The sequence below is a fragment of the Aquarana catesbeiana genome, linkage group LG12 (assembly GCF_042186555.1).
Source record: "Aquarana catesbeiana isolate 2022-GZ linkage group LG12, ASM4218655v1, whole genome shotgun sequence".
NCBI lineage: Eukaryota > Metazoa > Chordata > Amphibia > Anura > Ranidae > Aquarana > Aquarana catesbeiana.
This window is the reverse complement of record NC_133335.1, coordinates 83,791,476-83,818,805: the sequence shown is the minus strand read 5'-3', so window position 1 is coordinate 83,818,805 and position 27,330 is coordinate 83,791,476. Positions and strand designations below refer to the sequence as shown.

At 41.9% G+C, this 27,330-nt stretch overlaps 1 protein-coding gene across 1 annotated transcript in view; it reads right to left on the bottom strand.

Annotated features, from left to right (window-relative positions):
- Positions 1–27,330, bottom strand: part of TMEM104 (transmembrane protein 104) — a 74,582-nt gene that overhangs the window by 12,683 nt on the left and 34,569 nt on the right. The window contains exons 5-8 of the mRNA XM_073608157.1: positions 19,481–19,568; positions 19,249–19,329; positions 14,396–14,495; positions 3,179–3,281 (exon numbers count right to left, since the gene is read on the bottom strand). Of these exons, the coding sequence (XP_073464258.1) occupies positions 3,179–3,281; positions 14,396–14,495; positions 19,249–19,329; positions 19,481–19,568 (372 nt within the window). The remainder of the gene's footprint in view (positions 1–3,178; positions 3,282–14,395; positions 14,496–19,248; positions 19,330–19,480; positions 19,569–27,330) is intronic.

The following is a 27,330-nucleotide window of genomic DNA, read 5'->3' as shown; positions in this document are numbered from 1 at the left end:
ACGGAAGGGCAGAGTTAATCAACTGTTTCCAGAGATTGACGGATGGTGCAGTAGAAGATTTCCACCGGAGTACAATGGCCTTGTGTGCATAATAGACTAATAATCCCAGGAGGGTTCTGACTGCTCAACTATGACAAAATGTACATTTTTAGGGTAATGCTTAGGCACAATAAAAGTTTTTAGAGGTTTCCAACAACACGGCAAATGTGAAATGTTTGTAGCTCAAGCACATTTTAAAAGGAAACAGGTTATAAGAAAAACACGGAGGCTACCATTGCAGCTGTGCATAGTAACCAACCAGCTTCTAGGTTTATTTTGTGTGCACCGGTTTAGGTAAAACTCCTCCTATGTGTCAACAGTTTGTCTAAAATGTAAATCTTAGCAATAAAAAGTGAAAAGGAGGCTCATTCCTGACCACCTTCACCAGCATGTTGAACGAAAAAAACAAAAAAAAAAAAGGACTAGATTCCTCCATCCATATATTCCATGCAGATGGGGAAATCCTCCATGCTAAGCTATTGTATTCTGACAGCAGGAGACTTCCTACAGCATCCACCTGAACAGAGGTGTGCCGACAGCTCTGCTGTTGTGTCAGCACACCGGTTATGTATCTTGCATAAAGTAGCACAGTGTCACTGCCCCAGCAAGTAAACAGCACATAACTCAGATCCTGCACTTTAGCAGCACAGTGCAGGGATGGGTTTATACTAGGGTTGCACCGATACCAGTGCTCATACCGAGCATTTGCACGAGTACGTGTACTCGTGCAAATGCTCCGATGCTTCACCCGATACCTGGACAGTCAGGGAAGATCGGTGCGGTAGTGGGGGTACAAGCACCGATCTCCTTATATAGATTTTAATAAAGCATCTGGCAGCCGCTTCTGCTCTCCCTCCCCGCGGCTTCCAGCTGCTTTATTGAAATTTATACAGGAAGATCAGTGCTTGTAACTGCCCCCACTGTCGCACAGTCACATCTGACTGCCCCCTGTGTCCTCCTCCGGTTCTCCTCCAGTCCCCTGTCATGTCCTCTGGGCTCCTCTGGTTCGCCATGTCCTCCCTGCTCCTCCGGTCCTCCACCCTGTCCTGGATCTGTCAGGATGGAGAGCAGAGGAAGGAGCCGGTAAATCTGTCATTTACCGGCTCCTTCCTTTTTTGAATGCACAGAGTCAGTGATCACTATTTCTGTCCATTCACATAATTGAGCATAGTAATCTGTATTTACAATGTCTCAGATTTTGATTGGAGAGGAGCCAGTGTCTCCTGTCCATTCATTTTCAGTGCAGGCTGCAGAGAAAACGGACTGTGAAATATGTGTCTTTAGTCCCTTTCTCTGTCTCAAAAGGGGAGATGTCAGGGGTCTGTTTACCTGATATTTCACCAAAGCAACCCCCCCCCCCCCAAACGGGGCTGATAAAAAAAATAAATATATAATATAAAATATTTAACCACTTCAATACAGGGCACATTCACCCCCGTCCTGCCCAGGCCAATTTTCAGCTTTAAGCGCTGTAACATTTTGAAAGACAATTGCGTGATCATGCAACACTGTACCCAAATTAAATTTTGATCATTTTTTTTCCACACAAATAGAGCTTTCTTTTGGTGGTATTTGATCACCTCTGTGGTTTTTATTTTTTCGCTATCAACAAAAAAAAAAGAAGAGTGACAGTTTTGAAAGAAAAAAAAAATATATATATATATATTTTTTACTTTTTGCTATAATAAATATCCCAAATTTATTTTAAAAGAAAATAATTTTTTCCTCAGTTTAGGCCGATATGTATTCTTCTACATTTTTTTTTACCAAAAATATCGCAATAAGCGTATATTAATTGGTTTGCGCAAAAGTTATAGCATCTACAAAATAGGGATTTATGGCATTTTTATTATCTTTTTACTAGTAATGGCGGTGATCTGCGATTTTTAGGCACACACGATCGGTCTCCTCTCCCCTGACAGGACATGGATCTCTGTTTACACACACAGCTCCACGTTCCTGCTCTGTCACGAGCAATCGCGTATGCCTGGCAGACATCGCGGCCGCCAGGCACGCGCATCGGCTCCTTGGAGACGTGTTGGGCGTGCGCCCGTGCCTCCGGTGGCAAGCCAAGGACATCATATGACGCCCGCCCAGAGGGACAGTGTTCCTGCGGACGTCATATGACAAAGTCCCGATATTGAAGTGGTTAAAAAGGTAAAAAAATTAAAATAAAAACAACACACACCACTGACGCCATCCAGTCCCCTCCCCCCCAAAAAGAAAGCATTGTAAAAAAAAATAAATAAAAAAAAAAAAAAAAAAAAAAAATTATATAACATTTTAAGAAACACACACACACGCACACACACACGCACACACGCACACACTACTGACACAGTCCACTCTCACATGACATAAAAAAAAAAAAAAAAGAAGTATCGGTAATCAGTATCGGTGAGTACTTGGATAAAAAAAAAAAAAAAAAAAAAAAAAAAAAAAAAGCATTGATACTTGTACTCGGTCTTAAAAACGTGGTATTGGTGCAAATTAGCGGTAGCTTGGTGTGAGATGGGCAGGCTCTTAACAGTGTCAGATGCACATCACATACATTTGTAGTCTCTGCTCTCAGTGCCTTTGTATGGGTGGCTAAAAAAGGCGATATTGAGAGGGCAGAATGATTTGTAGCCACAGGCATAATGGAAATGATTGCTGAGGAGGTTTTTCTGAAAGGATTTTAGGCCATATTCTGTAGCGTATGCATTTGTACAACAGAGATGACTTTACACCATAGTTTACTTGCTCTGGCACTCTGTATAGTGATAAGAAGTGGGTGTCAGCAAAAATAGGTTCTGCAAAGTATCTGCAGTTAATCTTTGTAAACCAATCCATGACATGTCCCACGTCCCCAATTTCAGCTCGGATATGGTGCCCACCATCGATGGCTTTATGCAGGGTAGACGCTGAACGAACCTTGTACAATAATGAAAACCCCAAGTCTTCAAACAGCTAAGGAACTCCCTTACTTACCTCTGGCAGAGGTTAGGGCTAGTATAAAATGGCTTTTTAATGTAGCTACCAACAATTAAAAAATAAAAAAGGTGACAAGAAACATTACAGGAAAACTCCTGGTCATCTCACTGCACAACTAAAAATTTCTGTTTATTTAGTCAAAGAAAAAAAAAAAAATAAAACTCACCAAATATATCCTGTAGGCATCAATTCGTTTAATGTTTCCCCAACATGCTTGCGTATCATTCATCTCTGTTGACCCAGAGCCACAAGTCTCATTCCCAGAGAAGCTGCAGGACAAAAAAAACACTCACGGTAAACCAAAGCGATCAAATTTGTGTTTGTGTCAAATTTGAGTAAAATAAAAACTTGCATGTACAAGATATTCCTCTACGAGAAGAGTAACATATGATTCCAGTGAAGGTTCAGTGTTGCATGAAAATGTGATTCACACAACAAAACCATTATGGAAGCTTCAAACCATTCTTGACCAGATCTACATTTTTATAGATTTTTAAAATGTTTGCAATGTGGACAGACACATCTAGTCCTACCAAACTAGCAGCTTCGTATCTTTGTAGCGGGATACAGAGTTGCTGCTGTAAACGGCTGCAACAAATTCACTTCACAATCACTGGTCTATATGGTCAACAGCTGCCACACTGAATAATAACAATTATCAGATATAAAAGGTGCCAACCTACAGGCCTTTGTGAATTATATGGTAGCTGCCCCAAAAAGTGAACACCCCACTAAAACCGTGTAAATAAGTAAAGTTAGGCACATTTCCTATTTAGGCCAAAACTTGTGCAAAGCAGAAAATCTCATGTATGTAAATGTTGTACCAACTCATTTAAAGTGATCAATATATAAAATATTCTCCACAACAAAATAACATGGTGCTGAATAGAGGTCGACCGATATGGGTTTTTCTCTGGCCGATGCCGATATTTAGAAATCTCGGCCGATGGCCGATATATGATGCCGATTTTTTTGGGCCAATAGGTTAGGCCGAATTTTTTTTTTTCCCTTCATCTCATAAAATCTAACAGTTCACACTGGGGCATTTTTCAGGCACTTTTGGGCTAAAAATAGCGCCTGTAAAATGGCTCCCCTGCAGTCTCAGTGAGAAAGCCCGAGTAATTTGCGACATTGCAATGGGCGCAAAGTATGCGCCCAGTGTTGCCAATGTGTATATGTCAGAATGGGAAGAGGAAGCACTATATAACAATGTACCACATCAGCTTACACTGTTCAAGCGTTATATAGATGACATTATTATAGTTTGGAGTGAGAATAGCGAGAGCCTTATTGATTTCTGTTTCAATCTTAACACCAATGATAAAAATATAAAACTCCTTTGGGAAATTAGTGACGATAAAATCAATTTCTTAGATCTAGTAATTGGTAAAGAAGGAAGCAGATCAACGACCCATACATATTTCAAGACTGTCGATAGGAACAGCTATCTGCCCCTTGATACCTGTCATCATTCCCTATTATTAGATAATATACCAAAGGGCCAGTTAATCAGATTAAGGCGGAATTGTACCACAAAAGAAGTGTTTTTTGAACAAGCAAAAATGATTGGAGAGAGATTTGTCCAAAAAGGACATTGAGCTGAGTTCATTGAAGAAAAAAAAAAATACAGGATGTTGCATCACTCGATAGAGATAAATTGATACAAGATAGTAGAAAGGACATAGCTAATCAAGATATTGTACCCATTATTATGGATTTCAATATCCAACACAAGTACATTGAGAGAATTTTTAAAAAATAAAGGGACATCATTAGAACAGATCGTCATTTGGGTACTATTCTTCCGGAAAGACCTAAATTTGTTTATAGAAGAGCTCCCACCTTGAGGGATCTTTTGACAAAGAATGTCCTGGACCCCCCGAATAGAAAAAGTTTTCATTCTTCGAGGGTAAGGGATATTTTCCGTGTAAAAGTTGCTATACGTGCTATACGTGTGACATCTAAAAATTATATAATAGAAGATTTTATATCATGCCATAGTGAAGGTGTTGTGTATTTATTGGAGTGCCCCTGCCAAATCCAATATATTGGCAGAACAAAGAGAGCACTATGGAAGAGCTTGAGGGAACATGTGCAAAACATCAAAAAAAAAAGTTTTGATAAACGGTTTATCAAGACATTACGCAAAATATAACAGTGATCCCTCGTCATTAAAAGTTTGTGGAATAGAAAAATACAAACCCCACTGGAGGGGTGATAATAAAATCATAAAAATCAGTCAAGCTGAGTCCAGATGGATCTACGAATTACGTACTTTATCGCCACTAGGGCATAATGTGGAATTCAACCTTAATTGTTTTATTTCTAATTTTTAACGAATTTCTAATTCATTTATTGATTCCCATTTTTACTCATTTATTGATTCAATAATAATATGGTCATCAGTGTCCCCTGGTGTAAAATGTTATTGTTATTATTAGTTGAATAGGTATTAAGTATTGTGTGCCAATATTTTTATTGAGTTGGATTCACTCACCTTTTATCCCGATTTGAATGATTTTTGCACATCCTTTATTACTGTGCATTGGAGGTCATTTCGTTTACCTTTTTTTGAATGTTATTATGTTTCATTTCCACTGGATGGCACTAGTGGGGCTGGGAGCTTTGTGTTATTCCCCCCCTAGGTATTCTTGAGTGTTTTATGCGTTTTAGTCACTAGAGATTTTGGATTATGTGATATATGTTCTTTGTATTTTCTACCACTAGGTGGCGTTCATATATTTGGTAGATTTCTACGTATGTTTTTTCTCCACTAGATGTCATTAGCAAATTTTGTACTATGGGCTGTATGTATCTCTTCTGTTTCCCCACTAGATGGCGTCTGACTTAGATTTATTACTGATATGCTATTCACTCCGCCACTGGTTTTTATTTATATTTTATGTTATGCATTTATTATTCATGCTGCATCTGATGTTTTTATTGCTATTATCTATGAAGATTTTACTTGTACACTTATCCGCTGTTGTCATGACAGTGGAGGCGACTATTTAAACTGGCTGTTCGACACCTGACTCCCTGACCCTTTGAGAAAGTCACATGTTAGTGACGCAACGTGTCAGGGAGGAGCCAGGTGCCGCTGTTCCTGGGTACAGCCGAACCTGGAAGCATCCGTTTCGACTGCTGCTAGTACCTATTTTTAAATGTAAGTTACTGCTTGTTTTTTGTTACAAATAAATTTTAAATACTACACCATGGAGCTACTTTTTTTCTTTCACCATTTATCCGCTGGCACTCATTGAGTGTGGGAGAGTGCAACTGTGAACTGGATATCGAGTGTCCCCGTGTGCTGTGACTACAACCGGATTCCCTGTGGAGTACTTTATCACTTATGGGTTCATGCTCGATTCGGCCCATTGGGACCATGATTGGATGAATTTCATCTGAGACACTTTTTATCACAGCGACTGGTTCTTGCACTTCCACCTTCCTTTATTATCATTATCAGAAGTTTGGATCCTGCTGTTATTGGGAGTCGCACCGCACTGTTTATTGGACTGCACTTGTCACTTTTTTTGGCCACTTGATAGTGTGTTTGGGACATATATCACACACAATAGTGTGTCACGATTTCTTTTCTTGGCACTTTGTTATTTTATTTTATTTACACTCGTTCTGAATGAGCTTTTGGCTTCATTCCTTTTCCTCACTGCACTTTATATTTATTCTTTATTGCACTTTATAATTGTTTCATTGTTTTTATTGTGCTGTAGAATTGATGGATTGCAGGTCAATCATCATTGCACCTGATTGCACTATGATTGTTTTTTATTGATTTTTACTGTGCTCTAGAATTTATAGATCGCATATCTATTATTATTGCACTTGATTTTATTTGCTCAGTTTATTCAGGGTGAGTTAGCGCCACATATTTTATATTTTTATTGAGAAAGCCCGAGTGCTTTCACACGGAGGCGATGGTAGGATGTTAAAAAGAAAGGTCCTGCAAGCAGAACCTTTGGAGCGGTGTATACCTCCACCACTCCTGCCCATTGAAATGAATGGGCACCGCTGCAAAGCACTTTGGCAGCCGCGCTACATGGGTGCATTTAACCCTTCATCGGCCCCTAGCTGGGTTATAAGTGCCCTGCTAGCAGCCGAATAGCGCCGCTAAACTGATGGTAAAGCACTGCTAAAACTAGCAGCGTTTTACCGTCAATGCATGCCCACTCCAGTGTGAAAGCAGCCTTAAGTAATAAGTGATACAGAAAATTTCTTACGTTTAAACATTTATTAAACAAAACAAACCTCCAATCAATTCACTTGTATGTATAATTTTTTTTTTTTTTTTAATCTAAAACACAACACAATCTTAAATATTAAATACACAAAAACAAGTACAGAAAATCAAAACTTTTGGACGAAAAAAAAAAAAAAAAAAATGGGCCAACTTTACTGTTTTTTTTTTTTTTTTTATGTCATTAGTGTATTTTTTCCCCCAAAAAAATGCGTTTGAAAGACCGCTGCGCAAATGCCGTGTGACATAAAATATTGCAACAACCGCTATTTTATTCCCTAGGGTCTCTGCTAAAAATATATATATAATATATAATGTTTGGGGGTTCTAAGTGATTTTCTAGCAGAGAATACAGGATTTTTATTTGCAAGCAACAAGTGTCAGAAAAGATTTAGTCTTTAAATGGTTAAACTGAGAACTCCTAAACACAAAGTTCAGTCCATTGATAAGTATAAACATTGTATCTCTTTGCTTCTTTTCTCACACTTGGCAGGCTGCCCAGATAGGTAGTCTCCACAGGAAGACTTCAGGCAACTTGCATTGACTTCTATTACAGAGGTGATTTGAAGTCGGGCTGAAGTTTTAAATCACCTTTTTAATCAGCACAATCAGTCGATGCTGATTAATTAAAAAATGCCAAATATCGGCCGGCCGATTTATATCGGTCGATCTCTAGTGCTGAACACCAAAAAATAATTATTTCACTGTTATTAATTATATAATTAATAATATAATTATTTCACACATGGAGGGGGGCACCTCTACCGCCACCGATAAAGGTGATCTCGCGGCGAATCCGCCACAGAGACCACTTTTATACTAAATCGGACTGCTCGCCGTTTAAGAAAATACTGGGGTTATGGCAGCTATCTGCTGCCATAACAATGATATTCAGTGTCAAAGTACTGACGTATAATGATGGCGGGCGGTCCGGAAGTGGTTAATCAGCTGCTGGCAGTCACCTCATTAGGTCAGAGCTACACAGGAGAGGTTAGCTAAGCAAATTTAATAAATAACTCCTTATAATGGTTATGCAGTATTGCAGTCTGCAAAAGTTATGCATTTTGAAGTGATCATTTGCACATGGATTGAAGAATTGTGTAATCAAGCTAGATTGATCGCTCCTACATGCTACTTTTAAGACTGAGCTACTATAAATCTCCTGTGTGGTTCTAGCATAATGAGGTAGCTGCAAGTAAGAGATTAAAACAGAGTAGCAGGAGATTAAATCACTTATGTAGCAGAGAACACTTTAGAAGGTAAATACATCTATTTAGAATGGGGGTCAACAACCAGCAGATCATGATCTAACAGTAGATCAGGACAGTTGATTGGTAGATCGCGGTCTGGGCTTGCTGACCCGCTATGCCAGAGCATCAAACAGAGTTCAATGCAGAGGGACTACTTATAAAATTTGTCTGTAGCAGGGAGCAAGAGCCACATAAGCTGATGCCTCCTCTGTAGTGCTGGCTCCTCTCCCACGCGGAGTGATACCAACTGCACTCCACCTCTTATCCTGGCTAGCGGTCTCCAGAGTGGTGCCAGCAGCAGAAAAGAAGAGAACTTCAGATCAATGTGAAGCAATACACTGGGCATAATAGTATATGGCTGCTTTCACACTGATGTGCTGCGGTTTACCCACACCATGGGTACAGTGCAGTGTACCTGCAGATTTCCTGTGGTTTTGCTGCGCTTAGCCATAGACTTCTATTATATCTTGCAGGTTTGGTGCGCTTTTTGAAGGCAGAAGTTTTGGGATGATATAATAGACATCTATGGCAAAGCACAGTTAACCCAGGAAGGTCGCAGATGCACTGCACAAGAGGTGCAGGTAAGCCACAGCACATACATGTGAAAGCAGCGTTATAGGGGGCTCAGAACAGTAAGGGTTCTTTTACATTTGCAGTTTGGGGGATGGTAAAACCCCACAGTTAAGACGTGTTTTTACCACCCCTGCCCCAACTGTACCCCCTTTAGCTGCTTTGGCCAGGGGTGTACACATATCGCTGCAGGCGTTATATGCCCTGTCATGGTTTGTGGGTGTAGCACCTGCCAAGCATGACCTGTGCAAGTGAATGAGGCCGCTCTGCAAGTGCCCTGCAACCTTGTACAGTACAGCAAACAAGGGGTTAAAGCAGGTAGCGTTGTGTTGCTTTCTCACCACCTGCTTTAACCCCTTGGATCCTGCAGAAGCATGCAGTTGCAGGGCGCTTGCAGAGTGGCCCCATTTACTTGAATGGGTTAGGATTGTCAGGCAGTAGCATCCACCAGAAGCAACAGGGGGCTTAATTCCTGCTGCGGCAAGCGTACACCTTTGGCTGCTGCTCAGCACCTAAAGGGGGTAGGGATTGGGGGTGGTAAATCCACGACTCAACTACAAGTTTTTACAACATCCCAACTTTATGTGTGAAAGAGCCCCAACGGTGCCACTGCTGAATACAACTATGGGCTCATTCACATGTGCAGCAGGTACTGCTGCTCCTCTAAAAAGCGATCAGAGTGTGTTAAACAAGTGGGGAGGTGATATGTTGCCTCCTCACCACCTAATTTAAACCCATGATTGCCGTGCAATCCACGCAATTGCGACACTATTACATAGTAGTACGGCAATTAGGAGCACAGGTGACACTGGGCCCGGTGATCTTTGACTTCTCCCACATTGTTCAGGTAGATCTCCACCTCCTCTTTAGGGTTGCCTACCCCTGATTTAGGGATTCATTTACATGTCACCTGTGAGTCAAAGCATTTTATTTTTGTTTTACAAAACAGGTAGAAATACAATCTTGCCCGTTTCTTCATTGTGTTAAAAGGATAACAGTTCTCCAAAAGTAAAAATTACTCCTGTATGTGGTCATGCGCCAAGGGTTGCATGCGGTCAGAGCATACGTCCTTGAGCATGTGGGTGCTTTACACAATCCTCTCCCGACATAACTGTGTATAGGTGCATCTTCTAATTAATCTCAATGGACGGCTGTATGCAGCAGCTGCGGGTCCCAGGAAAGTGATTTCACAAGCTCTGCATGCTGTACAGCTGTGCATGAGGCCTAAAGGCTTCATTCATGTTTAGGGTGTCACATGAAATAAGGTCATATTCCCCAACCCTCCCCCCTTCAAATTGTGCTTCTCTTCACTTCCCATTTACCTGAATTGCATGGTGCTTCTCCCTACAGCCTGTCACTTTAAAATTGGTTTTAAAAAAATCCAGAAAAACGCATTTCAAAAAAGTTTTAAAATGGATTTGTATTTTAATGAGTGAAAAAAGTATTTGATTCCCTATCAAATCAGCAAGATTTCTTGCTCCCAGGTGTCTTCTATACAGGTAATGAGCTGAGATTAGGAGTGCTCTCTTAATGGGAGTGCTCCTAATCTCAGCTTGTTACCTGTATAAAAGACACCTGTCTACAGAAGCAATCATATTCCAATCTCTCCACCATGGCCAAGACCAAAGAGCTATCCAAGGTGGCCAGGGACAAAATTGTAGACCTACACAAGGCTGGAATGGGCTACAAGACCATCGCCAAGCAGCTTGGTGAGAGGATGACAACAGTTGGTGCGATTATTTACAAATGGAAGAAACACAAAATATCTGTCGATCTCCCTCAGTATTGGGACTCCATGTAAGATCTCACCTTGTGGAGTTTCAATGATCTTGAGAATGGTGAGCAATCAGCCCCGAACTACACGGGAGAATCTTGTCAATGATCTCAAGGCAGTTGGGACCATAGTCACCAAGAAAACAATTGGCAACACACTACGCCATGAAGGACTGAAATCCTGCAGCGTCCGCAAGGTCCCCCTGCTCAAGAAAGCACATATACAGGCCTGTCTGAAGTTTGCTAATGAACATCTGAATGATTCAGAGGAGAACTGTGTGAAAGTGTTGTGGTCAGATGAGGCCAAAATCTAGCTTTTTGGCATCAACTCAACATGTTTGGAGGAGGAATGCTGCCTAAGACCCCAAGAATACCATCTCCACCAAACAGTGGTGAAAACATTAAGCTTTGGGGGTGTTTTTCTGCTAAGGGGACAGGACAACTTCACCGCATCAAAGGGACGATGGACTAGGCCATGTACCGTCAAATCTTGGATGAGAACCTCATTCCTTCAGCCAGGGCATTAAAAATGGGTCGTGGATGGGTATTCCAGCATGACAATAGCCCAAAACACACGGCCAAGGCAACAAAGGAGTGGCTCAAGAAGAAGCACATTAAAGTCCTGGAGTGGCCTAGCTGGTCTCCAGACCTTAATCCCATAGAAAATATGTGGAGGGAGCTGAAGGTTCGAGTTACCAAATGTCAGCCTCAAAACATTAATGACTTGGAGAGGATCTGCAAAGAGGAGTGGGACAAATTCCCTCCTGAGATGTGTGCAAACCTGGTGGCCAACTACAAGAAATATCTGACCTCAGTGATTGCCAACAAGGGTTTTGTCACCAAGTACTAAGTCATGTTTTGCAAAGGGGTCAAATACTTATTTCACTCATTAAAATACAAATCAATTTATACATTTTTTTTAAATGCGTTTTTCTGGATATTTTTGTTGTTATTCTGCCTCTCACTGTTAAAATAAACCTACCGTTAAAATGATAGACTGATCATTGTCAGTGGGCAAACTTTCAAAAACAGCAGGAGATCAAATACTTTTTCCCCCTCAATCTATGAATTGTATTTCCTTATACATTTCATCTATCTGGTGAGTGCATTGCAGAGGTGGTGGTGCACCGTTGGTGACAAACGTGGATTATTTCTGCACTTGGGGACACTGTACAGTCAGGCCCATAAATATTGGGACATCGACACAATTGTAATCTTTTTGGCTCTATACACCACCACAATGGATTTGAAATGAAACAAACAAGATGTGCTTTAACTGCAGACTTTCAGCTTTAAATTGAGGGTATTTACATCCAAATCAGGTGAACGGTGTAGGAATTACAACGGTTTGTATATGTGCCTCCCACTTTTTAAGGGACCAAAAGTAATGGGACAATTGGCCGCTCAGCTGTTCCATGGCCATGTGTGTGTTATTCCCTCATTATCCCATTTACAAGGAGCAGATAAGAGGTCCAGAGTTCATTTAAAGTGTGCTATTTGCATTTGGAATCTGTTGCTGTCAACTCTGTCACTATCAGTGAAGCAAGCCATCATTAGGCTGAAAAAACAAAACAAACCCATCAGAGAGATAGCAAAAACATTAGGTGTGGTCAAATCAACTGTTTGGAACATCCTTAAAAAGAAAGAAAGCACCGGTGAGCTCAGCAACACCAAAAGACCCGGAAGACCACGGAAAATAACTGTGGTGGATGACCGAAGAATTCTTTCCCTGGTGAAGAAAACACCCTTCACAACAGTTGGCCAGATCAAGAACACTCTCCAGGAGGTAGGTGTATGTGTGTCAAAGTCACCAATCAAGAGAAGACTTCACCAGAGTGAATAGAGAGGGTTCACCACAAGATGTAAACCATTGGTGAGCCTCAAAAACAGGAAGGCCAGATTAGAGTTTGCCAAACAACATCTAAAAAATGCCTTCACAGTTCTGGAACAACGTCCTATGGACAGATAAGACCAAGATCAACTTGTACCGGAGTGATGGGAAGAGAAGAGTATGGAGAAGGAAAGGAACTGCTCATGATCCAAAGCATACCACCTCATCAGTGAAGCATGTGAAGCATGGTGGTGGTAGTGTCATGGCGTGGGCATGTATGGCTGCCAATGGAACTGGTTCTCTTGCATTTATTGATGATGTGACTGCTGACAAAAGCAGCAGGATGAATTCTGAAGTGTTTCGGGCAATATTATCTGCTCATATTCAGCAAAATGCTTCAGAACTCATTGGACGGCGCTTCACAGTGCAGATGGACAATGACCCGAAGCATACTGCAAAAGCAACCAAAGAGTTTTTTTAAGGGAAAGAATTGGAATGTTATGCAATGGCCAAGTCAATCACCTGACCTGAATCCGATTGAGCATGCATTTCACTTGCTGAAGACAAAACTGAAGGGAAAATGCCCCAAGAACAAGCAGGAACTGAAGACAGTTGCAGTAGAGGCCTGGTAGAGCATCACCAGGGATGAAACCCAGCGTCTGGTGATGTCTATGCATTCTAGACTTCAGGCTGTAATTGACTGTAAAGGATTTGCAACTACTACTACTACTACGTTACTTTTGGTCCCTTAAAAAGTGGGAGACATATATACAAACTGTTGTAATTCCTACACCGTTCAGCTGATTTGGATGTAAATACCCTCAGATTAAAGCTGAAAGTCTGCAGTTAAAGCACATCTTGTTCGTTTCATTTCAAATCCATTGTGGTGGTGTATAGAGACAAAAAGATTAGAATTGTGTCGATGTCCCAATATTTATGGACCTGACTGTATATGCATTTATTAAGGAGGAAGATTGAGATTTTTCATTGCACCTAATTTTGGGACTTTGCACTATTAGCACTTTTTTAAGGAGGGAGATTGATATTCATCTTTGCACTTACTTTTTGAACTTTACCAGCACTTTTTAAGAATAGTTGCCACCTAGTGGCGATTACCCCTCATTACATGTATTGTTTATATATAAAAATGTCTTTTGGTTTAATTTGATGATTATGAATTCCAGCATCTTATTTATGCACGCTATTATAAGTATGTAGAATTCCCGAATGCTGCATTGTCACTTTTTATTTATGCATATAAGATTGGCTGATTACCTTACTTTGTGCTAGCTGTTTTTTTTTTTTTTTTTTTTTTTTTGCTTGTTTGGAGCGCTCACTCATATTCTTACACACCTGTTCTGTCTCTTTAAAATTTCATGTTGCTTTATTATGGTGACACCATCCATTAACATTTGCAGCAGGGGGACTTGTAAGTCTCAATGGAGCACAAAGGTTGTGATATATCATTACATTTGTAGTCTATTGTTTATTTTCTGCACAAGGCAGGATCTCCTGACAGATCATGGTTGCAATATTCTGCAGGGCTGAATGCAAAAAATGTATAAAAAGCTATTTTTTTTCCTTTTATTATTTATGTGGGCGCATCTTTTTCAGCTAAGTGAACGGATAAGTCAACCACATTTCTATACACTGCAAACCTAGCTCCTCTACTTCCATTTTTCCCACCTCGGTATTACTCACCATGTGACCTGCACGAGAGACAGAGGTACAGCTGTTGCATATATCGCCAGATCTCCATACAGATATATAATAATGCACAAATAAAAGAGGTTTACACCAACTGTAGGGAAAAGCAGAGAGACACCAACAAATTATTAGTCTGAAACTGAGATGAACAAGGGTATATTTCAGTTATAAAGCCAAAAAAAGGCAAAGTTAAATGGTTCTTAGCCACTTTTATCCCCTTCCTGCCCAGGCCAATTTTTAGCTTTCAGCTCTGTGGCACTTTTAATGACAATTGCACAGTCATGCAACACTGTACCCATATTAACCACTTCAATACAGGGCACTTTCGCACCTTCCTGCCCAGGCCAATTTTCAGCTTTCAGCGCTGTCACTTTTTAAATGACAATTGCGCGGTCATGCTACACGGCACCCAAACTATATTTTTATCATTTTGTTCCCACAAATAGAGCTTTCTTTTGGTGGTATTTGATCACCTCTGCGGTTTTTATTTTTTGCTAAACGAAACGTTTGAAAAAAAAGTTTTTCTTTGTTTTAGAGATAGAGAGAGATAGGAGATATAGAGATGATAGAGAGAAAGAGATTTTTTACAATGCTTTCTTTTTTTTTTTGGGGGGGGGGGGGGGGGGGGGGGAGTAGATAGTCTGTGTCAATTTTATTTTATTTTTTATTATTTTTACAATTTTACCCCTGACATCTGAGACATGGAAAGGGACTGAGGACAGAGGACAGTCCCTTTCTCAGCAGCCTCAGCTGCACTGAAGATAAATGGACAGGAGGCAGCAGCTCCTCTCCATTCATAAACTGAAGCAGAGTCAGTAATCACCGACTCTGCATTCGTAAAAAGAAGGAGCCGGTAAATTACATCTTTACTGGCTCCTTCCTCCCCTCTCCATCCTGAAAGATCAGGTGGAGGGACGGACGACTGGGAGCACACAGAGGGGGATCAGAGGAGCACACAGAGGGGGGCTGGAGGAGGACGGGGGGGGGACACGAGGAGCCCATGGAGGAGCATAGAGGAGGACACAGAGGGGAGCCTCAGGAACGATTGGTGTGGCGGCGGGGAAATTATAATCACCAATCTCCTTGTGTGGCTTTCAACAAAGCAGCTGAAAGCTGGGAGAGGAAGAGGAGGAGAAGCGGCGGCTGTCAGCTGCTTTTTTGAAAGCCACACAGGGAGATCGGTGATTATAACTTCCCCGGCGCCGTACCGATTGTTCCTGAGTGTCCAGGTATCGGGAGCATTTGCAGGAGTACATGTACTCCTGCAAATATTCATTATCGGCACCGATACTAGTATTGAGACAACCCTAACCTTTTACCCCGATCTTTGATCAGCTGAGTTTGAAGGAGTCCGCAGCGCGTTCATGGGAGGATGTCAATGGACGCCCTCCTGGCAAAGTAAGCCTGCGCTGTAGCTGTCTTTTGGCTATAGCACAGGCAGGAAGGGGTTAAAGTGTACCCCAAGTAATGTTTTAGTAAAGAGTAGGAAAGGGTGGAACCTTTGTGAGGTTTTTATGGTGGTCTTAGCAATAGGACACAGACAGCAAAAAAAAAAAAAAAAAAACACACACAAAGATTTTTTGATCATTATTTAGGCTAGGCTCACACTGCCCCGATATTTTGATCTGACTTTCAGTGCAATTATGTAGTGCTACTTGGATGCAGCTTTAATAACGTTTGTATATTTTATGCGCCCAAAATTGCATCAAAGTAGTACAGGAACCTTTACCATAATTGCTCCGTGCTGAGTTACATTGATGTGAACTTCAAGTTTCAAGGTTTGCACCCCTTTCAAAGTACCAGCCATTTCTAGCATCCCCCCCAATTTCATGAAATAACCATACAATTTTTTACAGGTGTCTCTAAGGCCAAGATGTAATGATGTACTGTAATGATGAGAAAAGTAACATGGTCTAACCAATGATTCACAAACTATGGGAACAAACCCACTTCTAGCTGCAGGCCTACCCACCCCATATTCTGGAGGCAGCGGGATATTTTCCAATCACCCTCTTGTGGACAATTTTCTATTGCTCCTCCTCTAACCAACAAGAACATACCTGGGACTTGTCTGCTATCCCAATTACAACACTGCATACAAAAAGTTCCAAAATGCCAATAATAAACCACGCTGGGGAACCGCATAGCATAGGGTTGCCACCTTTTTTGCAGTTCACACACTATAGGATTGTAAAAGACCTGTCACACCTTTGGGTGCCCCAATAGTAGTATTGCAGCGCATGTAGCATCCTGTGATGAACAGTGGGTGTGGCCAAATTGTTCTACTAATGGGAGAAGCTTAAGGAGCTTAGTTAAAGCAAACAACGTCAATCTGTCCCCCAGTACGGCCCCCCCAGGTTAGTCTGTCCCCCAGTATAATCCCCCCAGGTCAGTCTTCCCCCAGTTTATTCCCCCTAGGTTAGTCTGTCCTCAAGTATAATCCCTCTTTGGTCAGTCTGTCCCCCCAGTATAATCCCCCCAGGCCAGTCTGTCCCCCAGGTCAGTCTGTCCCCCAGTATAATCCCCCCAGGTCAGTCTATCCCCCGGGTCAGTCTGTCCCCCAGTATAATCCCCCCAGGTCAGTCTGTCCCCCAGTATAATCCCCCTGGGTCAGTCTGTCCCCCAGTATAATCCCCCCAGGTCAGTCTATCCCCCGGGTCAGTCTGTCCCCCAGTATAATCCCCCCAGGTCAGTCTGTCCCCCAGTATAATCCCCCTGGGTCAGTCTGTCCCCCAGTATAATCCCCCCAGGTCAGTCTGTCCCCCAGTATAACCCCCCCCGGGTCAGTCTGTCCCCCAGTATAATCCCCCCGGGTCAGTCTGTCCCCCAGTATAATCCCCCCGGGTCAGACTCTCCCCCAGTATAATCCCCCCCGGGTCAGACTGTCACCCAGTATAATCCCCCCGGGTCAGACTGTCCCCCAGTATAATCCCCCCGGGTCAGTCTGTCCCCCAGTATAATCCCCCCGGGTCAGTCTGTCCCCCAGTATAATCCCCCCGGGTCAGTCTGTCCCCCAGTATAATCCCCCCGGGTCAGTCTGTCCCCCAGTATAATCCCCCCGGGTCAGTCTGTCCCCCAGTATAATCCCCCCGGGTCAGTCTGTCCCCCAGTATAATCCCCCCGGGTCAGTCTGTCCCCCAGTATAATCCCCCCGGGTCAGTCTGTCCCCCAGTATAATCCCCCCGGGTCAGTCTGTCCCCCAGTATAATCCCCCCGGGTCAGACTGTCCCCCAGTATAATCCCCCCGGGTCAGACTGTCCCCCAGTATAATCCCCCCGGGTCAGTCTGTCCCCCAGTATAATCCCCCCGGGTCAGTCTGTCCCCCAGTATAATCCCCCCGGGTCAGTCTGTCCCCCAGTATAATCCCCCCGGGTCAGTCTGTCCCCCAGTATAATCCCCCCGGGTCAGTCTGTCCCCCAGTATAATCCCCCCGGGTCAGTCTGTCCCCCAGTATAATCCCCCCGGGTCAGTCTGTCCCCCAGTATAATCCCCCCGGGTCAGTCTGTCCCCCAGTATAATCCCCCCGGGTCAGTCTGTCCCCCAGTATAATCCCCCCGGGTCAGTCTGTCCCCCAGTATAATCCCCCCGGGTCAGTCTGTCCCCCAGTATAATCCCCCCGGGTCAGTCTGTCCCCCAGTATAATCCCCCCAGGTCAGTCTGTGCCCCAGTATAATCCCCCCAGGTCAGTCTGTGCCCCAGTATAATCCCCCCAGGTCAGTCTGTCCCCCAGTATAATCCCCCCAGGTCAGTCTGTCCCCCAGTATAATCCCCCCAGGTCAGTCTGTCCCCCAGTATAATCCCCCCAGGTCAGTCTGTCCCCCAGTATAATCCCCCCAGGTCAGTCTGTCCCCCAGTATAATCCCCCCAGGTCAGTCTGTCCCCCAGTATAATCCCCCCAGGTCAGTCTGTACCCCAGTTAAAGGACCGTCCACCAATAAAATTAAAAGCACTGGAAGCCAATGGGAGGGGAGAGGGATAGAGGAGGACTGGTGCTGCAGGGCTGCCACTGATGTGTCCGGGTTTCAGGTGGACTGAAACCCGGACACAGGATCTAAATCCTGGACAGGTAGCAACCCTAGGACCGCATCCTTTCACCCTTAATAGCCATATCTTGGCAGTTAACTGGGTGAGTAAACTTGGTTGGGACCTTTCCCATAAGTGAACCAATTGTACAATACAAAATAGCTAAAAACAACAGGCGAAAATGTAAACACTAGTGTTACAGAAATACAGTAGCGACTGTCCTACATCATTGCCCCCTATAGTTCTCACAACCAACCTCTACGGTGTTTATTTAGACTGCAAAAACTGAATTTTTTAACCAATGGACCATTGCAAAAAAATTGATACTAGATCACGCCATGGGTCTCTGGCCAGTCTATGGGACCCAACACAGACCCGTGGCATGCCTGTGCAAGCACCAGATCCCAGTTCAAGATCTTGCTGCAGGAGCAAAGTGGAGCAATGGGAGCTGTGTCTGCAAAAAGACAGCGATGGACTCCAAGGACTGGTATGCTTTTTTTTTTTTTTTTTCTTATACAGGGACAAGTGTGACAGATTTGAAATTTAATTTCAATACTATATATTATAGAACAAATTATATATTTTCCTGTTGCAATGCTTATGAATATGTATTTCCACTGTCCAGCGCTTGGAAACAAACAATATAAATAAAACATCATATTTTTTATAGGAATCTAGCTCCACCTGCTGGAATATGGAAGGGCTACCAAAAGGAAAATTAATAATTAATAATTTTAAAATAGAAATGACTGTGGGGAAGTGGCAATGCATTATAAAACTGTTGCAATTCCAAACACAGAAAATGTGCACATCATAATTCATACCTTTATTAAAAAACATTGACGCCATCTGCCCCATTTCCACTCGCTCCACAATTTCAAAAGGGTCAGATAAACCACGACGCTCTGAAAGATATAATAAAAAAGATAAAAGAAAAAAAAAAAAATAAAAAAAAAAGTGTCAGTCATATTTTTAAAATATAAATGAAAATCTTAAGAAAAAGAGAGCTTATGGAAATTCTCTCCAGCTTTTCATACAAGACACATAAATACTCACGCACAGAAAGGATGGGTCGAGCTTCTGAGCTGTCATACCCATCTGGAGACAGAGATTCATTATCGGAAATTTCAGATGAATCCATTTCCTACAGAAGAGGACACAGGTCTAATGTCAAACCAGCCGCATCAGGACAATACATAAATTAGGAATAGTCTACATAAAGAAGTCATCATCACAACAGGTTCTCATCCCATGGGAAAGGTTTACCTCGAAACTCAGCTACCAAAATACATTTCTAGAGCTGCTCTACTAAAGCAGGATTTAACCACTTCAGCCCTGGAAGGTTCGCCCGCCCCCCCACCAAGGCCATTTTTTGCGATACGGCACTGCGTTACTTTAACCACTTGCCTACCAGGCCAATTCTGACATTTCTCTCCTACATGTAAAAGTCATAATTTTATTGCTAGAAAATTACATAGAACCCCCAAACATTACATATGTTTTTTTAGCAGAGACCCTAGAGAATACAATGGCGGTAATTGCAACTTTATCTAGCACGGTATTTGCGCAGCAATTTTTCGAATGCGTTTTTTTGGGGGGAAAAAAAAAAAAAAAAAGTTTTGGGCTTAAAAAAAAAAAAACAGAAACAAGAAAGTTAGCCCAATGTTTTTGCATAATGTGATGAAGATAAAGTTACGCCGAGTAAATAGATACCCAACATGTCACGCTTCAAAATTGCACGCGCTCGTGGAATGGCGCCAAACTTCGCTATTTAAAAATCCCCTTAGGCGACGCTTTAAAAATTTTTACTGGTAACAGTTTTGAGTTACAGAGGAGGTCTAGGGCCAAAATTATTGCTGTCACTCTAACGTTCGCAGCAACACCTCACATGTGTGGTTTGAACACTGTTTTCATATGTGGGCGGGACTTATGTATGCGTTCACTTCTGCGTGCGAGCTCACGGGGACAGGGGCGCTTTAAAAATTTCTTTTTTTTTTTTTTTTTTTTTTTATTGTTAAGTTTACTTTTTTTTAGCTTGACCCTTTTTTTCCCCCCCAAATTTTTTTTGATCACTTTTGTTTCTATTACACGGAATGTAAACATCCCTTGTAATAGGAATAAGCATGACAGGTGCTCTTTACAGTGAGATGTGGGGTCAATAAAACCCCACATCTCACCTCTAGGCTTAGAAGCCTGAGATAAAAAAAAAAAAAAAAAAAAAAAAAAAAAGGAAGAAGATCACCGCTTCCCAGCTGAAGCGGCGCCGTTTTTTTGAATACAGAGGCCGGGCGTGACGTCATAACATCGCACCCGCCCTCCGAACGATCATAGAGACTCCGGCGACCATCTGGTCCGCCAAAAATCTCTATGCTAAACGTCCGGGGCTGGCGGATCCTGTGACTGACTCACTGATCGTAGCGGTGAGTTGGTACAAGCACCGGCGGGGGTGGGGACGTCCCATCTCGCCTGCCGTAAGAACAATCAAGTGGCGGAACAGCCGCTATGATCATTCTTATGCTGCGCAGATTCGCCGGCTCTAAAAAACGATATCTGGATGATGTCTGTAGCTACAGATATCCCCGCTCAAAGCCCAGGACGTAATTTGGCGTACGGGAAGCGGTTAACTGAAAATTGCGCGGTCGTGCGACACCGTACCCAAAAAAATGTATGTTCTTTTTTTTCCTACAAATAGAGCTTTCTTTTGGTGGTATTTGATCACCTCTGCAGCTTTTATTTCTTGCGCTATCAAAAAAAGGCTGCCAATTTTGAAAAAAATAAATAGTAAAAAATATTGTTTTTTTTTTCTCCTATTAAAAATAAATAAATAAAAATTTCTTCTCAAATTTTGACCAATGTGTATTCTGCTACATATTGGTAATAAAAATCCCAAAAAGTGTACATTGATTGGTTTGTGCAAAAAGTTATAGCAGCTACAAACTAGGAGATATTTTTATGGATTTTTTTTTTTTTTTTACTGGTAATGACGGCGATCAGCGACTTATAGCGGGACTGCAACATTGGGACCTACAAATCGGACACTTGACTTTCTTTAGGGACCAGTGACACTAATACAGTGATCAGTGCTAAAAATATGCACTGTCACTGTACTAATGACACTGACAGAGAAGGGGTTAACATCAGGGGCGATCAAAGGGTTAAATGTGTTCCCAGGGAGTGCATGCTAACTGTGTGGGGGAGGGGGGGAGCTGCTTGTACTGTGGGAAGGCAGAGATCCGTGTTCCTGCTTAGCAGAAACACAGGATGTCTACCTTCCCTACTCAAAGAATGGAAATCCGACTTTACATAGGCAGACCGCCGTTCTGCCTATCTCCGGGAACAATCGGCGGGTCTTGGCGGACAAGCTGACTGGCTCCCACTGTGTCCAATCACAGCAGGAGTGGGTCGCTGTCGGCGTGCACACATTAGACCCGGAAGTGTCAGATCACGTACTAGGTGGCACAGAGCGGCCACCCTGCCACAGTACATGTGCGTGGGACAGTCGCTAAATGGTTAAAGCAGAGTTTCAGTCTCCCAGTTCATTTATTTATTTATTTTTACTACTCCGTCGCAGTTGAACCGGACACAATTACAACAGTTAGATAATGTCATTATAGTGGTCCTTTTATTTTAGGTTTACATCATGTAAAACTAACCTGATCTCGGAAGCAGGCAGGGTCCGTCTCTGCTGTGGGCATCTAAAACCCTTGTTTTCATTTCTGGGATTTGGTTCAGCTGGCATGCACCCCCCGCCTCCCCATCTTGCGCCTGCGCAGTAATGCCACTGCACGACGCTGTTTCAGTATTAGGCTATTCCCATGGACTCCTGGGATAGAGGACGCCGATATGCCAGGAGTCCATGAAAATCGCCTAGTGACGAAATCACCTAGGCGACTGCAGCCGGAGATGCTGCAGAATAAAATTGCAAATAAGGTATTTACAAATAAAAGAATAAAATACAAATATTGCCATTTATAATAGCATTCTGGATGGGCATGACAATGACTGGATATTTAAAATATGGGTGGAACTCTGCTTTAAAGGGGATGTGTAGTAATCTTGCCCTATTTATTTATTTATTAATTATGGTCAGAACTACAAAGAACAGGTAAAAGTAAAAAATAAATTGTGAATTACGTATGAATTATTACATAATAAAACGGTATATATAATCAAAATATTTTGTTTAGTTTCGGGCAGAGTGGGTATGGATTAGAACCCCCCCTTCAAGTTTGCACTGCTCAGTCAGTGTCCTTGATGTGTTTCTCCCAGGACACTGTGTTTAACATTCGACTTTTTGGGCGAGTGGCATTTTCTGAATGAAAATCACATCTACTTAGCAATTCAATTGAATGCAACTAATATTGACAGATTTCACCTGCACCACAAAAAGGTTTTGCCTAATCACTTACACAAGGAGCTGCTGCTATATAACCCACAAGGGGTTCAAAGATCTACATAAAATGGTACCAGCAACTCCTCTAGTGTATGAACATATACATATTATATTATATACATATACACACAGACAGATAGATATAGATATAGATATACATATACACACACACACACACACACACACATATATACACAGTATCTCACAAAAGTGAGTATGTGTTGTTGTTGGTTTGTTTTTTGTTATAATCATCTGAGTTGTCCCACGCGTTTTTACCTTATTCGCATATTTCTCTTTACGATTGAAGGATTTATATAATGGTTTTTACTACTATAAGTAATGAGTGATTTTGTATATAATTGTAATGTAATAATATATATATATATATATATATATATATATATATATATATATTATTATTCACAGTATCTCACAAAAGTGAGTACACCCCTCACATTTTTGTAAATATTTTATTCTATCTTTTCATGTGACAACACTTAAGAAATGACACTTTGCTACAACGTAAAGTAGTGAGTGTACAGCTTGTATAACTGTGTAAATTTTCTGTCCCCTCAAAAAAACTCAACACACAGCCATTAATGTCTAAACCGCTGGCAACAAAAGTGAGTACACCCCTAAGTGAAAATGTCCAAATTGGGCGCAAAGTGTCAATATTTTGTGTGGCCACCATTATTTTCCAGCACTGCCTTAACCCTCTTGTGCATGGAGTTCACCAGAGCTTCACAGGTTGTCACTGGAGTCCTCTTCCACTCCTCCATGACGCAATAACAGAGCCGGTGGATGTTAGAGACCTTGCGCTCCTCCACCTTCCATTTGAGGATGCCCCACAGGTGCTCATTAGGGTTTAGGTCTGGAGACATGCTTGGCCAGTCTATCACCTTTAACCTCAGCTTCTTTAGCAAGGCAGTGGTCACCTTGAAGGTGTGTTTGGGGTCAATATTATGTAGAAATACTGCTCTGTGTCCCAGTCTCTGAAGGGAGGGGATCATGCTCTGCTTCAGTATATCACAGCACATGTTGGCATTCATGGTTCCCTCAATGAACTGTAGCTCCCCAGTGCCGGCAGCCTTCATGCAGCCCCAGATCATGACACTCCCACCGCCATGCTTGACTGTAGACAAGACACAATTGTCTTTGTACTCCTCACCTGGTTGTCACCACACATGCTTGACACCGTCTGAACCAAATAAGTTTATCTTGGTCTCATCAGACCACAGGACATGGTTGCAGTAATACATGTCCTTAGTCTTCTTGTCTTCAGCAAACTGTTTGCGGGCTTTCTTATGCATTATCTTTAGAAGAGGCTTCCTTCTTAGAATGCAGACAAATTTGATGCAGTGTGCAGCATATGGTCTGAGCACTGAAAGCTGAAACCCCCCACCCCCCACCCCTTCAACCTCTGCAGCAATGCTGGCAGCACTCATACGTCTATTTCCCAAAGACAACCTCTGGATATAACGCTGAGCACATGCACTCAACTTATTTAGTCGACAATGGCGAGGCCTGTTCCGAGTGGAACCTGTCCACTGTATGATCTTGGCCACCGTGCTGCAGCTCAGTTTCAGGGTCTTAGCAATCTTCTTATAGCCTAGGTCCAAGGCCATCTTTGTGTAGAGCAACAATTCTTTTTTTCTCAGATCCTCAGAGAGCTCTTTGCCATGAGGTGTTATGTTGAACTTCAAGTGACCAGTAAGAGAGTGAGAGCAATAACACCAAAATTTAACACACCTGCTCGCCAATCACACCTGAAACCTTGTAACACTAAAGGGTCACATGACATCGGGGAGGGAAAATGGCTAGTTGGGCCCAATTTGGACATTTTCACTTAGGGGTGTACTCACTTTTGTTGCCATTTTAGACATGTATGTTGGGTTATTTTGAGGGGACAGCAAATTTACACTGTTATACAAGCTGTACACTCACTACTTTACATTGTAGCAAAGTGTCATTTCTTCAGTGTTGTCACATGAAAAGGTATAATAAAATATTTACAAAAATGTGAGGGGTGTACTCACTTTTGTGAGATACTGTGTATAATAATAATAATTTATATATTACATTACAATTATATACAAAATCACTCATTACTTATAGTAGTAAAAACCATTATATAAATCCTTCAATCGTCAAGAGAAATATGCAAATAAGGTAAAAACGTGTGGGACAACTCAGATGATTATAACAAAAAACAAAAACAAACCAACAACAACAACACATACACTTATACAAATTCTCCAATCCTGTGCAAACCTAAAATATGTACACATATTCAAAATTATAATTATATATATATATATATATATATATTATATATATATATATATATATATATATATATAAATAAATTTTGTACACTAGAGGAGTGTTGGTATCATTTGAGGTGGAAGAGACTGACCATTAAAAAAAAAAAAAATTGGAGCACTTTTTTTTTTTTTAAACAGTATAAAAGAAAACTTTTTCTTTTATTGGATTTCTTAACCAGTCACAGCTCAGGGTCCTAGGCAGCTGCTGCAGCTGGTAGGAGGTGACTCCAACAACACCCAGAGCACTGGCACTAGTTGGGTGATCTCACTCGGGAAATCTTCAACATTGCTGGCTCTTACAGCACCCACCCAGGCGGAAAAAATAAATAAATAAAAACGGTAAATATTGCCTGCCCATTCCCATTATTAACGGTGCACACTATTTGTAATAAGCAGAGTAAATACCATTACAGAGCTCAATAGCTCAAGCTGAAATACACACACACACACACACACCAGCAGCGACTCATCCCTCTCATACAAAGCTTAAAAGGGGTTGTAAATGCAGAAGGTTTTTTATCTTAATGCATTCTATGCACCAAGATAAAAAGCCTTCTGTGTGCAACAGCCCCCCTAACACTTACCTGAGGTCCAGCGATGTCCATGAGTGCCTCAGTCTTCTGAAATTCTCCCTCCTGATTGGCTCCTGCAGCTGTCAAAGTCAGCTAGCAAATCAGGGGAGAGAGGGGTGGGTCGGGGCTCCATGTCTGAATGGACACAGGGAGTGATGACGCAGCTCTTGCTGTGGGGCACTGAACAGGAGGGAGGGGCCAGGAGCACAGAAAAGGGATGCAAGAAGAGGAGGATCCGGGCTGCTCTGTGCAAATCCACTACACAGAACAGGTGAGTATAACATGTTTGTTAATTTTATAGGGAAAAGACTTTACAATCTTTAATTTTTTGCAATAAAATTATTTAAACCCCCAGAACATTTTATATTTTCTGACAGCAGAGGCCCTGTAGAATAAAAAGGTGATAGTTGCAAATTTTTATGTCACATGATATTTGCGTAACTGTATTAAATGCAAATTTTCTGAAAAAAAATATAATATATATATTATATATTATTATTATATATAATTCATCTTAGTGCAAACACACACAATATAATATCCAGTTTTGGTTAAAATATAAAAGATGAGGTTGCATTAAGTAAATAGATACCAAACATTCCATGTCTTAAAATTGCGTGCACCCGTGATATCGCTTTAAAAGCTTTACAGCTCATCAGTTTAGAGCCAACTAGGAGCTCTTGTGCTAGAATTATTGTTCTCAGTCTGTCATTCGCGGCGATATGTCACAGGTGTAATGCAACCTCGGTGTACATACGCATGCACACCCTGGGCTTGCGTTTGTGCAGGTGTTACAGCAATTTATTTTATTATAATTTATTTTTTTAAACTTTTTTTTTAATTTTTAATGGTTGCTATCACAATGATTTAATAAACCCTATGTTATAGCTTTGGGCAGATGACAGGTATTCTTCTAATGGACCCCAATGTCTCCCCTGCCCTTCCCACCATCTAACCAAGCACAGATTGGCTTGATTAGATGTGTCTCCTGGCTGTACTGGCAAGGAAATGGTGGATCTCACTGTAAAAAGGTTTTACCACATCAAATCCCTACAAAATGAGCCCCGTTCTGAGGCACCCACCACCCTCTACCCTAGAAGTACCCCATGACGATGTTGATCTCCCTATCCTTATGGATTTGGAAGAGTTATACATGGAAAGCCATTCCAACAATTTGAAATTTCAACATTGTCCTACTTCTCCTCCAGTGCAATATACACATGAGATCAAAGTCAGTTTTCAACCCTGTCCATAAGATGGGGCCATACATACAAACCTTCTATCAGGTAGTATATTCTGATTTTATTAAGATATGCAAATCCCATTCCAAAACATCCTCCAATCTCATCCCCTTTGAGTGGAAGGCTTGACCTCCCCAATAACTTTCTTTCTAACCTTCTTTCTTTCCCGTCAATTTTATGCAGCGCTTTACATATACATCGAACATTCACATCAGTCCCTGCCCTCAAGGAGCTTACAACCTAAGGTCCCTAACTCACATTCATACATACTAGGGCCAATTTAGACAGGATCCGATTAACCTATCATCATGTCTTTAGATTGTGGGAGGAAACCGGATCACCCGGAGGAAACCCACGCAGGCGCAGGGAGAACATG